Source organism: Coptis chinensis, chromosome 2 (assembly GCF_015680905.1).
Source record: "Coptis chinensis isolate HL-2020 chromosome 2, ASM1568090v1, whole genome shotgun sequence".
In the NCBI taxonomy this organism is placed as follows: Eukaryota; Viridiplantae; Streptophyta; class Magnoliopsida; order Ranunculales; family Ranunculaceae; genus Coptis; species Coptis chinensis.
The window spans coordinates 20,109,673-20,123,799 of NC_141457.1; the positions used below are offsets into that span (position 1 = coordinate 20,109,673).

Sequence of the window (14,127 nt, forward strand, 5' to 3'; positions counted from 1 at the left end):
TTTATTCAGAAAGTTACACAGAGCTTAAAAAAAGAGTAACACAAAAAACCTTTCTCTTAGTAGTGTGAGTTAATGCGCTTGTACATTGATCCATAGTATTGCAAATTGGGTTTTAGCCCTGTCGATTAAATTAATAAAAATTGAGACCCCTATTAATGAACGTTTGCCACGTAGGTGGGAGTCGAAACGTAAATATTAAATAAAATTGTTACATACACAAAATATCCCCAAATATCGCAAATATCATAAATATCATCGAAATATCACCGATATTTGTAGTTGTATATATCTATAAACATATCGTGATATTTATATATCTTTCTCTGAAATCTCGATAGATATCGACAAATATCACAATATTTTGTACTATGCACTGGTATGTATACCTCAATACCATCATACGGGACTAGTGGTGTCAAATGGGTCGGGCCGGGCTGGCCTGACCCTCAAATAATGAAGCCCTACCCTCATTTACCTCGAGGGCCAAGTCGGGTTGGGCCAATGCTTAAATCTCGAAGCCTTTACCCACCCTCAACCCTCTCGAGAGGGCTTAAAGGGTCGGGCTTGAGGGCCAAACGTGAGGGCTGGATATTATGTTATACATTTGATTTACAAAATAAATTTAGAAACATTAGTTAAAAATGATAAAATCGAATGCACTTCACAATTAAACTTTCAAACTACTAAAAATACTTGTTAAAATTGTATTAGTCAATTAAGATCAGTTAAATTCATTTCATAAAACATTATAATTAAATTATAAGGTTGGCAAACTTAATAGATAAACGTTCTTTTAAGTGATTTTTAGCATATTAATGCTAAAATGAAATATATTGTAAGAAAAATTATTAAAATATATGTAATAAATGTTGATGGCCTAATGAGGGTCGGGCTTAAGGGAGAGCTTAAGTTTTAAAGTCTAGGCCCTTACTCTCCCCTCAAAGGCTTAATGGTCGGGTAGGCCCAGCCTACGAAAGTGTGAGAGTCTCATTTTGAAGGTTTTTTCGGCCTATGGGCCGGAGCGGGTTGAGAGTTTGAGGGCCATTTTGACACCCCTATCATACGTACACAAATCCTACTCTCTGGGAGTTGAAAATAAAATTAACTTTACAAAAATAATAATTCTTAATGTTGGACTAGCTGCCACAATACATATATTATACAGCATCCACGTTATTGTTAATCCTTTTACTTAATATTAATACACATTCTTATGTCTTGTAGGCCAAGTGTAACAAACGAACCCAATTCCAATGCCTCAAACACCCTTGATTTATCCAAGGATTTGTTCTAAATTCCACTTACAATGCAGTAGTTACGGTTACTAACAAAATGGACATGCTTCGCACATGTGATATACACTGGTGTGCTTTTTAATGTGCATGGCGGCTTTTGATAATTCAAAGTACTAATAAGCAATGAAATAACAACTAAAATGGGCAACAATATATTAAATAACATATAAAAGAAAATAATTAGTGAAAGGGTAAAGAAACTCACAGACCACATATATCAAATGAGTCAAATGAATGACCAAATATCATTCTATTCTAAGAGATTAACTCTTACACTAAAAAATAAAAAATAAAAAATAAAATAAAATAAAATCGCTACAATAGACACAGATAATAATAGTGAGTATCCGAAAAAAAAACAAATAAAGTAATAGTGTACCCCTTCTTTTTGCAAGGTAAGCGCATATGTATTAGACAATAGAAAGGAACGTATAAGTTACAATTGAGCCACTAAGAAAACTCCCTGCCGGCAGTAAGGGTCCTTTACAAATTGTGGCTAGACATCAAACCTGAAGTAATTACCATAGGATCATCCCATTTATAAATGAATGACAATTTTCCTTCACACAACCATACCCCACTGTTCACCAAGGTAAACACCATGCTTGGCTGTAGCATCAGCCAATAAATTGGTTTTCACTCCCAATTCCAAACGTAACAATCTCATAGATTCATATGTTACCATTACATTTGGATAAAATACAACATGTCTATGTCATCAATAGATCGATATTATTCGAAAGAAAATCGCTTTAGATAACTTGTGATGATCCATCCAATAGTTCAAATATAAAGGCTAACACATTTGCATTTGATTAACACCGTACTTCATCTACTGTGTGAAAAATGAAACAGATGCTAGTTCTATTAAGCAAGGTGCATGTCACTTTGGTTCTTTGTGCAAAAATATCAAGGGATCTGCTGGAAGTAAAGCTCTTAACAAAGATGAAAACCACTATCCAAAAAAAGTGCAAGTGATGTACATAAGTTAATATTACAAGAGTTGGAGAGAGGAGAAAAAGGATACGCATGGTATTCATGCGAGGCTGTGTCATATAGCACACCACTATATTGCAATTAAAACTTTGAACTTTAACAGTATCTAAGGTAACCAAACTTTCAAAGTCCTACCACAAAAGTCATATGCCATTCTAGGTGAATGCATACAAATGTAAATTATATTCCACCAAAATGTGAACTATATATGACACATGAGCAGTAATAGTATTAAAGGTAGGAAAAGTTGGTATCAAAAAGTCTAGCTAGGTGTGCACTATCTTATCATCGACAAAAAAACTATATATGTACCCATCTAACTCTTCTATATATGTACCCTTCTAACTCTTCGTTTCTGTGTACTGTCATAACGTTGACAAAAAAAAAAAAACTATAACTTCTAACAACTTCCAATTCTATATACTAAATTTAAAGAACAAAACTCCAGGTCGAAATTGATCGAACTCTAATACACAATGTTATTCCATGTTTTTAATTCAATCATTTCTGATTCTATTGGCTTTTCACTATTTCGTTTGTAAACCCTAACAATTTATTGGAACATAACTAAAGCATTAATAACCAAATGACAAAAAATACAGCTAATCATTTGAAAAGAAAGAGAATAAAGGGTGCATACCTTATATGAGTGCATAACATGGACGTGTACACATGTTTCTTTGGTTTGGTTATACGCTTCAACTGTGAAATTTGGTGTTTAATTAATGTGTGACCACTCCACTATATTGATCACAACAAAGGACACATCATCACCACACCGATCAAATATTCTTTCTCATATGATGCAATATGTAAATTCAATTGTCAAGATTGGGTCTACTGCTCTTGCCAAAAGCCTTCTCAACCAAACGTAAAGATAATGCCAGTAAAGCTGCTCCACCTAATGTGAAAGCTGAAGAAGAACCCAAGCAAGTACTTCCCTATCACCATCTAACATTTCGATGTACGAAGTTTGAAGTTATGTATATTATAACTGCACACATATACTGCCAAGGTCAGCCTAAGATCCTCTAATTATGAAGTTAATATAAAATAAAATATGCTTTGATGTTTACATGACCTACACAATTTGGAAATACCTTATAAGAACTTTTGAAATAAGAACTCCCAAAATCCTTCTTTGACATGACATGCGAACTTCATACTTATGGAATATGCATATGCTTTGCTCAAGCTTATGTGTTGGAAAGCAAAGTGTGCATCACTACTGCTTCTCTTATCCACTGATCTTTTCAGAGGTGATCCATTTTGGGCCTTTGGCATGATTTGTTCCAAATCACCATCACATCTACTAACATCAAACAACTCAATTGACGATATTTATCAGTATGCAAAAAACAATAACTACTTGCAAATAAATTAGTGGTTTTCGAAACATCGCTCCATAGAAGCCCATAGTCTAGCCCAAGCCTACGTAGTGTTCAAAACACCGCGGTTTAAATTTAAAACCGCTGGAGATTTTTGATATCTTGACCAAAAAGCAAACACCAATTTTTAGCCAATTTGGTGTTTGTTTTGGTGTTTTCATCAAAATGTGTCTCTCCTAAAGATGAAAAAACATAAAAAATTTAGTGTTTTTTCATTTTTAGGAGAGACACATGTTGATGAAAACACCAAAAAAACATCAAAGCAAATACCAAATTGGCCAAAAATTGGCCGGTGTTTGCTTTGGTGCTGTATCAAATCTCTCTCGCTGTTTTGGAAAAACCGTGCAATTTTTTTAACACCACATAGGCTTGGGTTAGAGTGTGGGCTTCAATCACACGGTTTTGCAAAAACCGCGTGAGAGATTTGAAAAGAGAAGAAAGAAGAAAGTTGATATGCGACACATTGCGCGGTTTCTGGAAAACCGCGTGGGCTTGGGCTTTTGTGGTAGGTGTCTATGACGCGGTTTTGGGAAAGTTGCGTGGGCTATACGGTGCGGTTTATCCAAAACCGCGTCATTTGATGTCAACTATTCGATATCGCTTCTGAAGTTGGTTGGCGTTTTTTTGGTTTGATATTTGGTTTGGTTCAAATATTTGGTGTTTCCTTGGTTTCTCTCCTAAAGATCCTCTAACTATAAATTTACTATTTTTTTAACTATTGATTAACTCTAGTTAATTGAAATCTAACCAAATATTTATTTTATTCTCTTTTCCAATCATTTTATTTTTTATACAATAAATAATAATAATAATAATAAGCCTTATATAATAAATTGAAAACTACACTAACATTTATGAAAAAAATCTTAAATTTGATCATAATTCTTAAAAAAAAACATAAATATAATTATAAATTGATACTTTATTACAACCCAAAATATTGATAATAATAGCTAATACAAAATAAAATTGAGAAATTCGCGCTACAATTGAATGAAGGAGAACCCTTGAAAAATCTGTAAAGAAAAATTAAAAATTTATTTGCAAATTTTTAAATTTAAATTTAAATTAATAATTTATTATTTTTTATGGAAACATAAAGAAATAAAAAAATAGAATAATTTGGAGAGAGAATAAAATAAATATTTGTTTATATTTTAATTAACAGTAGTTAATCACTAGTTAAAAGAGATGGTGGATGTGTGGTGTAGGTGTCAAAATTGTCAACTTCCACGATACTTATTATTGGACCAAGTTTTAGCCGACCAAATATAAATCTAGCTACAAGCCTCGTCTGACCTGCGCAACTATTCGAGGTCGAATATGCGAGTTTGAAGGTTAGGTAGGCTCATCAGCTGCCAAACCTGATCGATCTCCTGAGTTGCATAAATAAAGCCAAAGACCAATGTTCCCTATTTGAGATCGAGGTGGATCATTGTTCAAATTTGGCTCGACCACGCTCGTCTATAATCTGATTAATCTCAGACTAACCATAATCTCACTAAATTTCGCCGAAATCCAATAATTTCACTATCGAAACCTGTAGCTTTTAGCCTTTTCCAACAAATTGGGGTCATGAACATGGTATTGGTATCTTCTGACTTTCTGACTTTCTGACTTTGTCTCGAAAACAAAACAAATAAAAAAAAAAAAAAACTGCGCACCCCTTCCCTTCGTGTATCTCAAGAGACTTCCACCTCGTTCTCTCCGACTCTTTAAAAAATTTCTCTTCTCTTTCTTTCATTCAAACAAACAAACAAGAAAGAAACAGAAAACAGAAAACAGAAAAAGAAAAAGAAAAAGAAAAGGAAATGGCTTCTACTATTTCATCATCTCTTAATTGCCCAACATCTTCATCATCTTCATATTCCCGTACTACCCCCGCTTCTAGAAGTTGTTTACATTCATTATCTTTTCCTCCTAAACCATTTCCTCTACCTAAGAAGATCTCCCTTCGTAATGTCGTCAACACTCATGATGGTTAGTTTTTACTTTGTTTCTGACTCTGACTCATAATAATTTCATCTGATGTGTCGTTGACTTTAAATGAATTTGAAGTTTTGTTAAAGTGTAATGGTAACTTGGTATATAGGTGCTGTAGCTGCAACTGCAACACCACCTGAAAATGTGTCTTCTTTGGAGGAATTGAAAGATGAGTTATTGTCAATTACAGCTTCATTAGAAGAAGATGTACGTTTTGATATTAAGGAAAAAGAGGACACGGTTAGTATCACCGTGGTTGGTGCATCTGGTGATCTTGCCAAGAAGAAAATATTTCCTGCTCTTTTCGCACTTTATTATGAAGATTGTCTCCCCAAGGTTTGACAATTTTTCAGTTGTTAATTGATTGGTGTCATCTTCAACATTATCCAATTTAAATCAAATACATGTTTGGGATTCTTTGGCTGCAGCATTTTACTGTATTTGGATATGCTCGGAGTAAGATGACTGATGCAGAGTTAAGAGTCATGATTAGCAGAACCCTTACTTGCAGGATTGACAAAAGGTATGCAGATTGTTTTACTTTCCCCGATTTGAAGCTTATTAGTTACATTACCTAAGTAACATGGACACTTCATATATTCTTAAAATTATCTGTGTCGGACACACAGACACTCGTATCGGATGCCCAGACACGTTGTGCATACGATTTTAAATTAGAGTTTCCTCTATTCACTAAAAAGACTAAGAAAAAAATATGTTAACATATTTACAACTCCATGATATGCCACGTTGTGCATGCTATTTGTAAGGTCTTGAGCCCAATAATTAGTTGTGTAAATAAAGAATAGTAATAGATTTCTTTTTAATTAGTTGTGTCCCCGTGTCCAACTTCATATAGGTCGCCGTGTCGGACATTGACACATGTATCCGCGTCAATGTGACTTAGGTTATTACTTAGTATTTGCTATCATGGTTTTTGAATTCTTTTGGAAATAAATAATCTTTTATATCACCTTCTTCTTGGCTTATGAGTTCTTGGCTACAATATCAATCGTGCCTTCTTTTGATTTTTCAGCGAAAACTGTGGTGAAAAAATGGAGCAGTTTCTGGGAAGATGCTTCTACCATTCGGGTCAGTATGATTCAGATGAGGGATTTGCAGAACTAGATACGAAGCTGAAGGTTCATGAGGTAATGTGTAAGAGTAGTTGCAAATGTTTTCTTAAACAATGCTTTTGTGGATCAAGTTAGTAGTTAATGAAAACCGATTTCCAGTCAAGTTGTGCTGGATTGGCTACCTGTCCAAAGCCTAAAAATTAACTATATCCAAAGCTAAAATATGCCTTTCTCAGTTCCTCGAAATGGGTCGCAAAATTTGTTCACTGCTGTCCCAGTGAAAATTGATACAAGAGGAAGATTGACAAAGCATTAAGCGTGGGAAGCTTAGAAAATAATTATCTTTAGCCTCTATAGGTAATAATATCAATGGAGAAAGGAGTTGAATTTACACTATACTGTGCATGAGAAAATGCCTTACAACCAGAGAACATGTTTTGACTTTTTGAAGTCATTTCAGGGAGAAAGGGGAAGGAAAGTTTTTGGTATAACATATTGAACTCCCATGCTTAACTTCTCCTGTTGGATTAAGAGAACCTTAACTGCATCAAATCTACAACTCTATATCTGATATACTTAGATAAAGGTGTCCAGTGGCCTATTGATCAAGCCTAGGTTCGATCCTCACCTTCACTGGGAAAAGGGTATTTAGTGGGTGCAAACTATGGACCATACTACCCTTTGCGATTATGTGGGGTCTGTGACTGGAAAGGAATAGAAAACAATTTGAGGATAAAGCCTTAACTATGGACCAGATAGTCATTTCGATAGAAGGTTTGGTGGCTCACTGGGCTTTGATTTTGGGAGGAGTGGAGGGATATTCATTTTGGTTGATTTCTGTTTAGATGGGACTCTCTTTTGGGGTGCTTTCGTGTGGACACTTGATGTGCCCTATTACTTTTATGTTGTTTTGTTTCCTTTTTTATATTTTTGCCTGATGTATATATGATGTCTCATCCTTAAACTTTCATATTATCAATATAATACATATACTTACCTATCCAAAAAAAGAAGAAGGAAACTACTAAAATAAATATTATTCTGTCAATGCAAAACATGTAAATGAGACAATTGTAGCACGGTAGTAAAATTAGTGCACACATGATTTGTACTCCATTCCACGATAACACCAATGACCTGATGATTCTGATACTCAACTAGACCTGACTGTGGAGTACTGCACCTGCTCTCGATAGTGCTGATTTTTTATTAGAGGGGACTTGCAAGATTTCATTGGTCACATATATATGATTGGTCCAACTGAAGAATGTGACATCCAATTTTAAAAGAATTGGATAAAGTTCTTGTGAATGGGGGTCAGAGGAGAATTTTTGATTTTTTGTTTTTTTTAAAAAATAAGTACTCTTTATTTGATGGGAGTCCACCCATCAAATAAAGACTACTAGATTTGCATATAGTTGAGTGAGATCCTCACATGTACAGTGCACGTAAAGGCTAAAGCAAAAACAAGGGATCCCCAAAGACAAATAGGTAGAGCCTTCTCCCTTACACAGTATGACCTTCCACTCTAGAACCCACAATGACATTGAACCAATTCAGCATCAGGTTACGGAAATGGTAGATCCTCCTATCAGTTGAAGTGGACATCTAGTACCACAGTACACCATTCACTGTGATTTCTATTATTGAGCTGAGCATTATATGTTTCGGAAGTTTGGTTGTTCCTTGTGTTCCGGAATACTCATAAGATTGCATATGGTAGCAAACTCTAAAGTGTTAAACCAAAGGTTTTTCTCCTCTTTTTTGGCCTATTAGATAAGAAATCCTGAATTGATTCAGCTTGAGCAAGCAATGAAAACACCACCACCATTGGTTGCATCAATGATGTCCATACCTCCAGCCAACCAAACAATGCATGAAGAGGTGGTTAATGTTTTCCGCTAACCTATTCCACATCGAACAATAGGGAGATGTAGTAGTACCTCTGTGAATTAGCTCATCAACAGTTAGAATGCACCAAAGAATGGCCTCCCAAAAGAATATATTCTCTTTCAAAGAATTTGGAATTTCCACACCAGTTTGGTGGGGAAAGAAGTAACGGGATTCGAATCTGGATTATGACTTTGGAGTAAGAGTGTGTCATAGAAAGAACTTACTGAGAACATTCCATTGTTCATCCAACACCATTTTCAAATATTTTCATCTTTGTTCAATTCCACTGTTTCAGCAACATCGTCAGGTTGGCGTATTGTTGCAATTCCCAGTTGTTGCAACATCTCCTCAAGAACAGGTTCCATGTCAAAAGCCCATTTCCCATATTTGCAAACTCATGAATTAGACCCCTTCTGCTAGTGGAGGCTTGAAATATTATAGGAAATTGATCGGCCAAAGGCTTGTCACCGAGCCAAATGTCCAATGAAAATTGGCATTTGCGACCATTTTCCGCTGTAAACTTGACTCCATGGATGAAATTGGATAGCACATTTAGAATGCCTTTCCAAGGCTGCATCCATATGATTGTGCTGTTTGATTGGACCACTTTGTATGCTGTTCATCTCCATACTTTGCAACAATCACATCTAGCCATGGAGAGCAATCTTGTATCATATACCTCCAAAGCCATCGCCCTAAGAGTGCTTATTTGTAGTTGAAAGTCTTCGTCAACCAAGACTTCATCCTTTTTTGGTAAAAAAAAACTTTATCCCAACACACAAGATGGTATTTCCTTTTGTTCCTCTGTAGACCCTCAAATGAAATCCCGAATCAAAGTTCAATAATATAGTTAACCAAGACTTCATCCTAAGAGTGCTTATTTGTAGTTGAAAGTCTTCGTCAACCAAGACTTCATCCTTTTTTGGTAAAAAAAAAAACTTTATCCCAACACACAAGATGGTATTTCTTTTTGTTCCTCTGTAAACCCTCAAATGAAATCCCGAATCAAAGTTCAATAATATGGTTAAAAATGCTGAATATTTTTGATGATCACACAAATAAGATACAAATCATACAACAATGCTTAAGTCGGGTTGATTACTGTTGAGGCATAGGTGTCATGTGTTTCGCTTATGCCACCCATAGTATGCAGGTTTTAAGTTTTCTTAAATACTGTTTGTCAGGGATATATAATTGGCTCAAAAGACGAAAATCTGATGTCCTGATCTTAAGAAACTATTCAGGTTTCATCTTAATGGGGATTGGGTGAAAGATGGTCCTCGCTGGTGCCACTGTCTTACTCCATTTGTGTTTCATTAATTAGTAAAAAAATATTTTACTTTGTGTAAAAAAGGACATTTTGGATCAAGGTGTTTATCTGAAACAATGCATGAACGTCAGTGAGTCATCAAGTCCATCAGTGATGTAGCTATTGGATCAGTTCTTGATGTGCAACTGTTTAAAAAAAATAAGCTTTTTTTTTTCCTATTATTGACTGAAATTGATAGATGCTTACCAGAGTGATTACACTCCATGATAATGTTCAACGTAGAGACTAGGGCTAGGTGTAAGGGGTAGCCTTGTCCCCAGACGCTCGCCTAGCTCATGGTACCAAATCGCTAGGCCTAGGACAAGACATGCCTTGCTCCCGGGGTAGCTTCTTTTAATTTCGTAAGACAATGCATATTTTAATCATTTAATGAACAGGATGTTGGTATATCACTAGGTGTGTTTACATTGTATAGAATATGTCTGCAGAGACATGGTTAGCTCTGTAGAGTATGGACTTCATATCTTATCCTTATTCTTTTTGCCTAGAATCTGAAGAACATGTTATATGATTATAAAAATGAAACAAGATATTTACATAAATAGAGGATTTTATTCAATGCAAGTTGGGTCTACCTACATCATACATCTAGTTAAATAAAAGGTCCTTAATATGGTGGATTTGGGTTATATGTAAGTATATTAATACGGATATCATGACACACTAAAATGAGACTTCAAAACATGCACGCTTTATTGAGCCCACGTAGGGAAGAGTTAAGGGCGGATTTTTTTGTGGAGATGATCTTCCCGCCATGAAAACCATCCTCACTAAAAAACAGCCCATTGAGTATGTTAACTTTGGCAGATGTTGTCTTCATTTTTTGGATTTATCTAATATTCCTGAAGCTCCCAACTTTGCAACAGTTTTTAACAATGCTAATGAAGATCATTATCCATGACAGATTAGGCATTATCTCTTTTTCATGTGGGCCATAATTCTTTCCCAAAAAGCATGTGTCTTTTTAATGTGCCATTTTAGCTGTGTTGGATGGGTACGGCCGTACGGGTACGAGTGTCCGATTTAGACACCTTTACAGAGATTTGGACACAGCATGATTTATAAAATCAGATTCTTGGACTCGGCTAATAATTATTTTATTTTTATTAAAAAAAACTATTTGACAAGAAGGTTTAGAAGAAGATATATACAATTTTGTAGTTACAGGATTTGAATTATAATAATTTATGTTTTTTTGGGTAATTTCTTATTTAAGGTACATTATCCTCCACCTCTTCATCTAGCAGTTTAAGTGTCGAATCTGAGTCGTGTGGACACGCCGACTCGGGACACGGCACCAAATATGAAGTACCCATGCAACAGAGCATTCTGGTGTGTCATAGTATCCTTTCCCATAACGATTGATGAATACTGTTATGGTACATCTAGGTGATTTTGTTGAATTGAGACAAGGAGAACCTGTTTTCAGTTTTCTATGAATTTCATTGATGTTTTGAACATCGTATGACAATGTTTATCTCTTTATACAGGTTGGAAGGGTTTCAAACCGCCTTTTCTACTTATCAATCCCGCCAAATATATTTATAGATGCTGTAAGATGTGCAAGCACCTCGGCTTCTTCTGCTAATGGGTGGACAAGGGTCATTGTTGAGAAACCCTTCGGTCGGGACTCTGAATCTTCTGCTGCTTTGACAAGAGACCTAAAGCAATACTTAGTGGAAGATCAAATTTTCAGGTGGGTTTTAGACAAGCTTGTTTCCATGGTGGTCATCTGTGTAGCTGTGGATATTACGATGGACTAAACCTTGCTCTCTGACATTTTGATTTCTTTTACAGGATTGACCATTATTTGGGAAAAGAATTGGTGGAGAATCTGTCTGTGCTTCGCTTCTCTAATCTTATATTTGAACCATTATGGTCAAGGCAATATATAAGAAATGTGCAGTTCATCTTCTCAGAGAATTTTGGCACGGAAGGAAGAGGAGGGTACGCTTGCCTTAATTAGTCTTCTAGTTAATCTGATCTTTTTTAAGAGTATCTCATTTGTTTTCCTCATGTTGATTAAATCAGATACTTCGACAATTATGGGATTATAAGAGACATCATGCAGAATCATCTTCTTCAAATTCTGGCCCTATTTGCTATGGAAACTCCAGTCAGCTTGGATGCTGAAGATATTAGAAATGAAAAGGTATGTGTGTACAAAAGAGGATCTCTGCTGTCTGCTAAATTTAGTTTTGAAATTATTTTAATAAGCTCCCAGTGTTTGTCAGGTCAAAGTTCTGCGCTCAATGAAGCCTTTGCAACTTGATGATGTGGTAGTTGGGCAGTATAAGGGCCACACCGAAGGGGGTGTTACATATCCTGCCTACACGGATGATAAAACTGTACCTAAAGGCAGTCTGACTCCAACATTTGCAGCAGCTGCACTATTTATAAATAATGCGAGATGGGATGGGGTGCCCTTCTTGATGAAAGCTGGAAAAGCATTGGGTAGTAAAAGGTGGGCAAGAAGTTCTATTGAGCTTCATTTATTCTGACTTGTGTTTCTGTATTTCCAGAAAGGGCGTTTCTTTTTTCCTGTGTGAAATACTGATCTTTGTGAAGACTAAATTGGTATTATTTTCAGAGCAGAGATCAGGGTACAGTTTAGGCATGTTCCGGGCAATCTTTTCAAAACGAAACTTGGTCCTGATCATGATCGATCAACAAACGAGCTTGTTATCCGAGTGCAGCCTGATGAAGCTATTTATTTGAAAATCAATAACAAGGTCCCTGGGCTGAGTATGAGGTTGGACCGCAGTAATCTAAATCTTCACTATGCGGCCAGGTACATTGGCAGTTTCATAAGGGTGACATGCTTCTGCTCTCTTATACTCCGTGTTCTCTCTACTACCATTACTGCTATTTATTCTAGGAGCACCAGTTTGCTGTGTCCAATGGATCAAAATGCATGGCCATCCTTGATTATTATTGCTTGAAACACGTTAAATTAACAAATAAAATGCTTAAAGTATTCTGTGTGCTACTTTTTACCTGGCTGCAATCAATTGATAACAGCTAACGAAAGTACTCTAAGTGGTACTTGACTAACTTGCAGGTTGCAGATTTATCCTGAAATGTCTTTATGGCTGTTTCCTTAACATGGTCCTTCTAGTTGGCTGTTGTTGCATGTTGTGAATTTATTTGTTTCCTCTACTATTTGTTTCCTTAACATGGTCTTTATTTTAAGTTGCAAACATGCGACACCATGGTCCTACTGCCTATGCAAGTTAGGACATAATTTTAAAACAGTTTTAAATTCCTCTCTGCCAATTCAACTTCTCTATTCATTGAGATCTTACTGTTTCTTTGTAGGTATTCGAAGGAGATTCCCGATGCTTATGAGAGGTTGTTACTTGATGCAATAGGAGGAGAGCGCAGATTATTCATCCGAAGTGATGAACTGGATGCTGCATGGGCGCTCTTCACTCCCCTGTTGAAAGAACTTGAGGAGAAAAAGGTGGAGCCGGAGTTATATCTTTATGGGAGTGAAGGACCTGTTAAGGCTCATCATCTTGCATATAGATACAAAGTACAGTGGGGTGACTCCGATAATGAGCATCGTTAAGGTTGAATTGACGGATGCAGCTCGGGTCAATAGATTTCAGGGTATAGATGATGTGCTTTAAACCAAACGACTTGTTCGGAATTGCAAAGGGTTGATATAAATCCATTCTGTGGAGATTTAATTGAGGTGTGGTTTGAGAATATGTGAAGATTAGAGAGCATTTTTTTTTTAAGAAAAAATTGTTGGCGATGAGCTCCCCCGTTTTTGTTTTCTTCCTTTAGAACGGAAATTTGTTAGGCTGAAAAAAATTAGAAGGACCAGAAGACTGAGGTTAAAGCTGCCTAATCAAATACTTAACATCATACTAATATTTCTCTTATTTTCTTTGCTGCCGTTGTTAATTTGTTATTAGTTTTCCATCAATCAGATACAAATCCTCTTAAGATTCGCTCAGGACTATACCACTGAAGGCAACGTTGCAAAACTCTCCAATTGATGTGACATCTCTTAGAACATTTTTCGCTTCCTGGGATTTTCTATCGTCGATTAGGTGGTGGCCAATGCCCACCGCGATATACTAGACTCATATGTCGAATATGGGGAACACAGTACCAGCCAGAAGTTATGATCCTGCGGACCAATATTTCTGTCCAGG

At 36.0% G+C, this 14,127-nt stretch overlaps 1 protein-coding gene across 1 annotated transcript; it reads left to right on the top strand.

The window, feature by feature from the left end:
• Window positions 1-5,294: 5,294 nt before the first annotated feature.
• Window positions 5,295-13,851, top strand: LOC147515275 (glucose-6-phosphate 1-dehydrogenase, chloroplastic-like). Its single transcript, XM_086586463.1, has 10 exons — window positions 5,295-5,659; window positions 5,772-5,998; window positions 6,091-6,185; window positions 6,699-6,813; window positions 11,452-11,657; window positions 11,759-11,908; window positions 11,993-12,113; window positions 12,196-12,425; window positions 12,552-12,752; window positions 13,280-13,851. Exons 1-10 carry the CDS (start codon window positions 5,491-5,493, stop codon window positions 13,530-13,532), a joined length of 1,767 nt encoding a protein of 588 aa, XP_086442589.1. The 5' UTR covers window positions 5,295-5,490; the 3' UTR covers window positions 13,533-13,851.
• The last annotated feature ends 276 nt before the right edge of the window (window positions 13,852-14,127 follow it).

Excerpts from the sequence above, each read along its gene's own strand:
- LOC147515275 (XM_086586463.1), top strand. The coding sequence starts at position 5,491 with ATGGCTTCTACTATTTCATCATCTCTTAATTGCCCAACATCTTCATCA. Across the intron at positions 5,660-5,771 it reads TGTCGTCAACACTCATGATG|GTGCTGTAGCTGCAACTGCA; the intron begins GTTAGTTTTTAC and ends CTTGGTATATAG. Across the intron at positions 5,999-6,090 it reads ATGAAGATTGTCTCCCCAAG|CATTTTACTGTATTTGGATA; the intron begins GTTTGACAATTT and ends CTTTGGCTGCAG.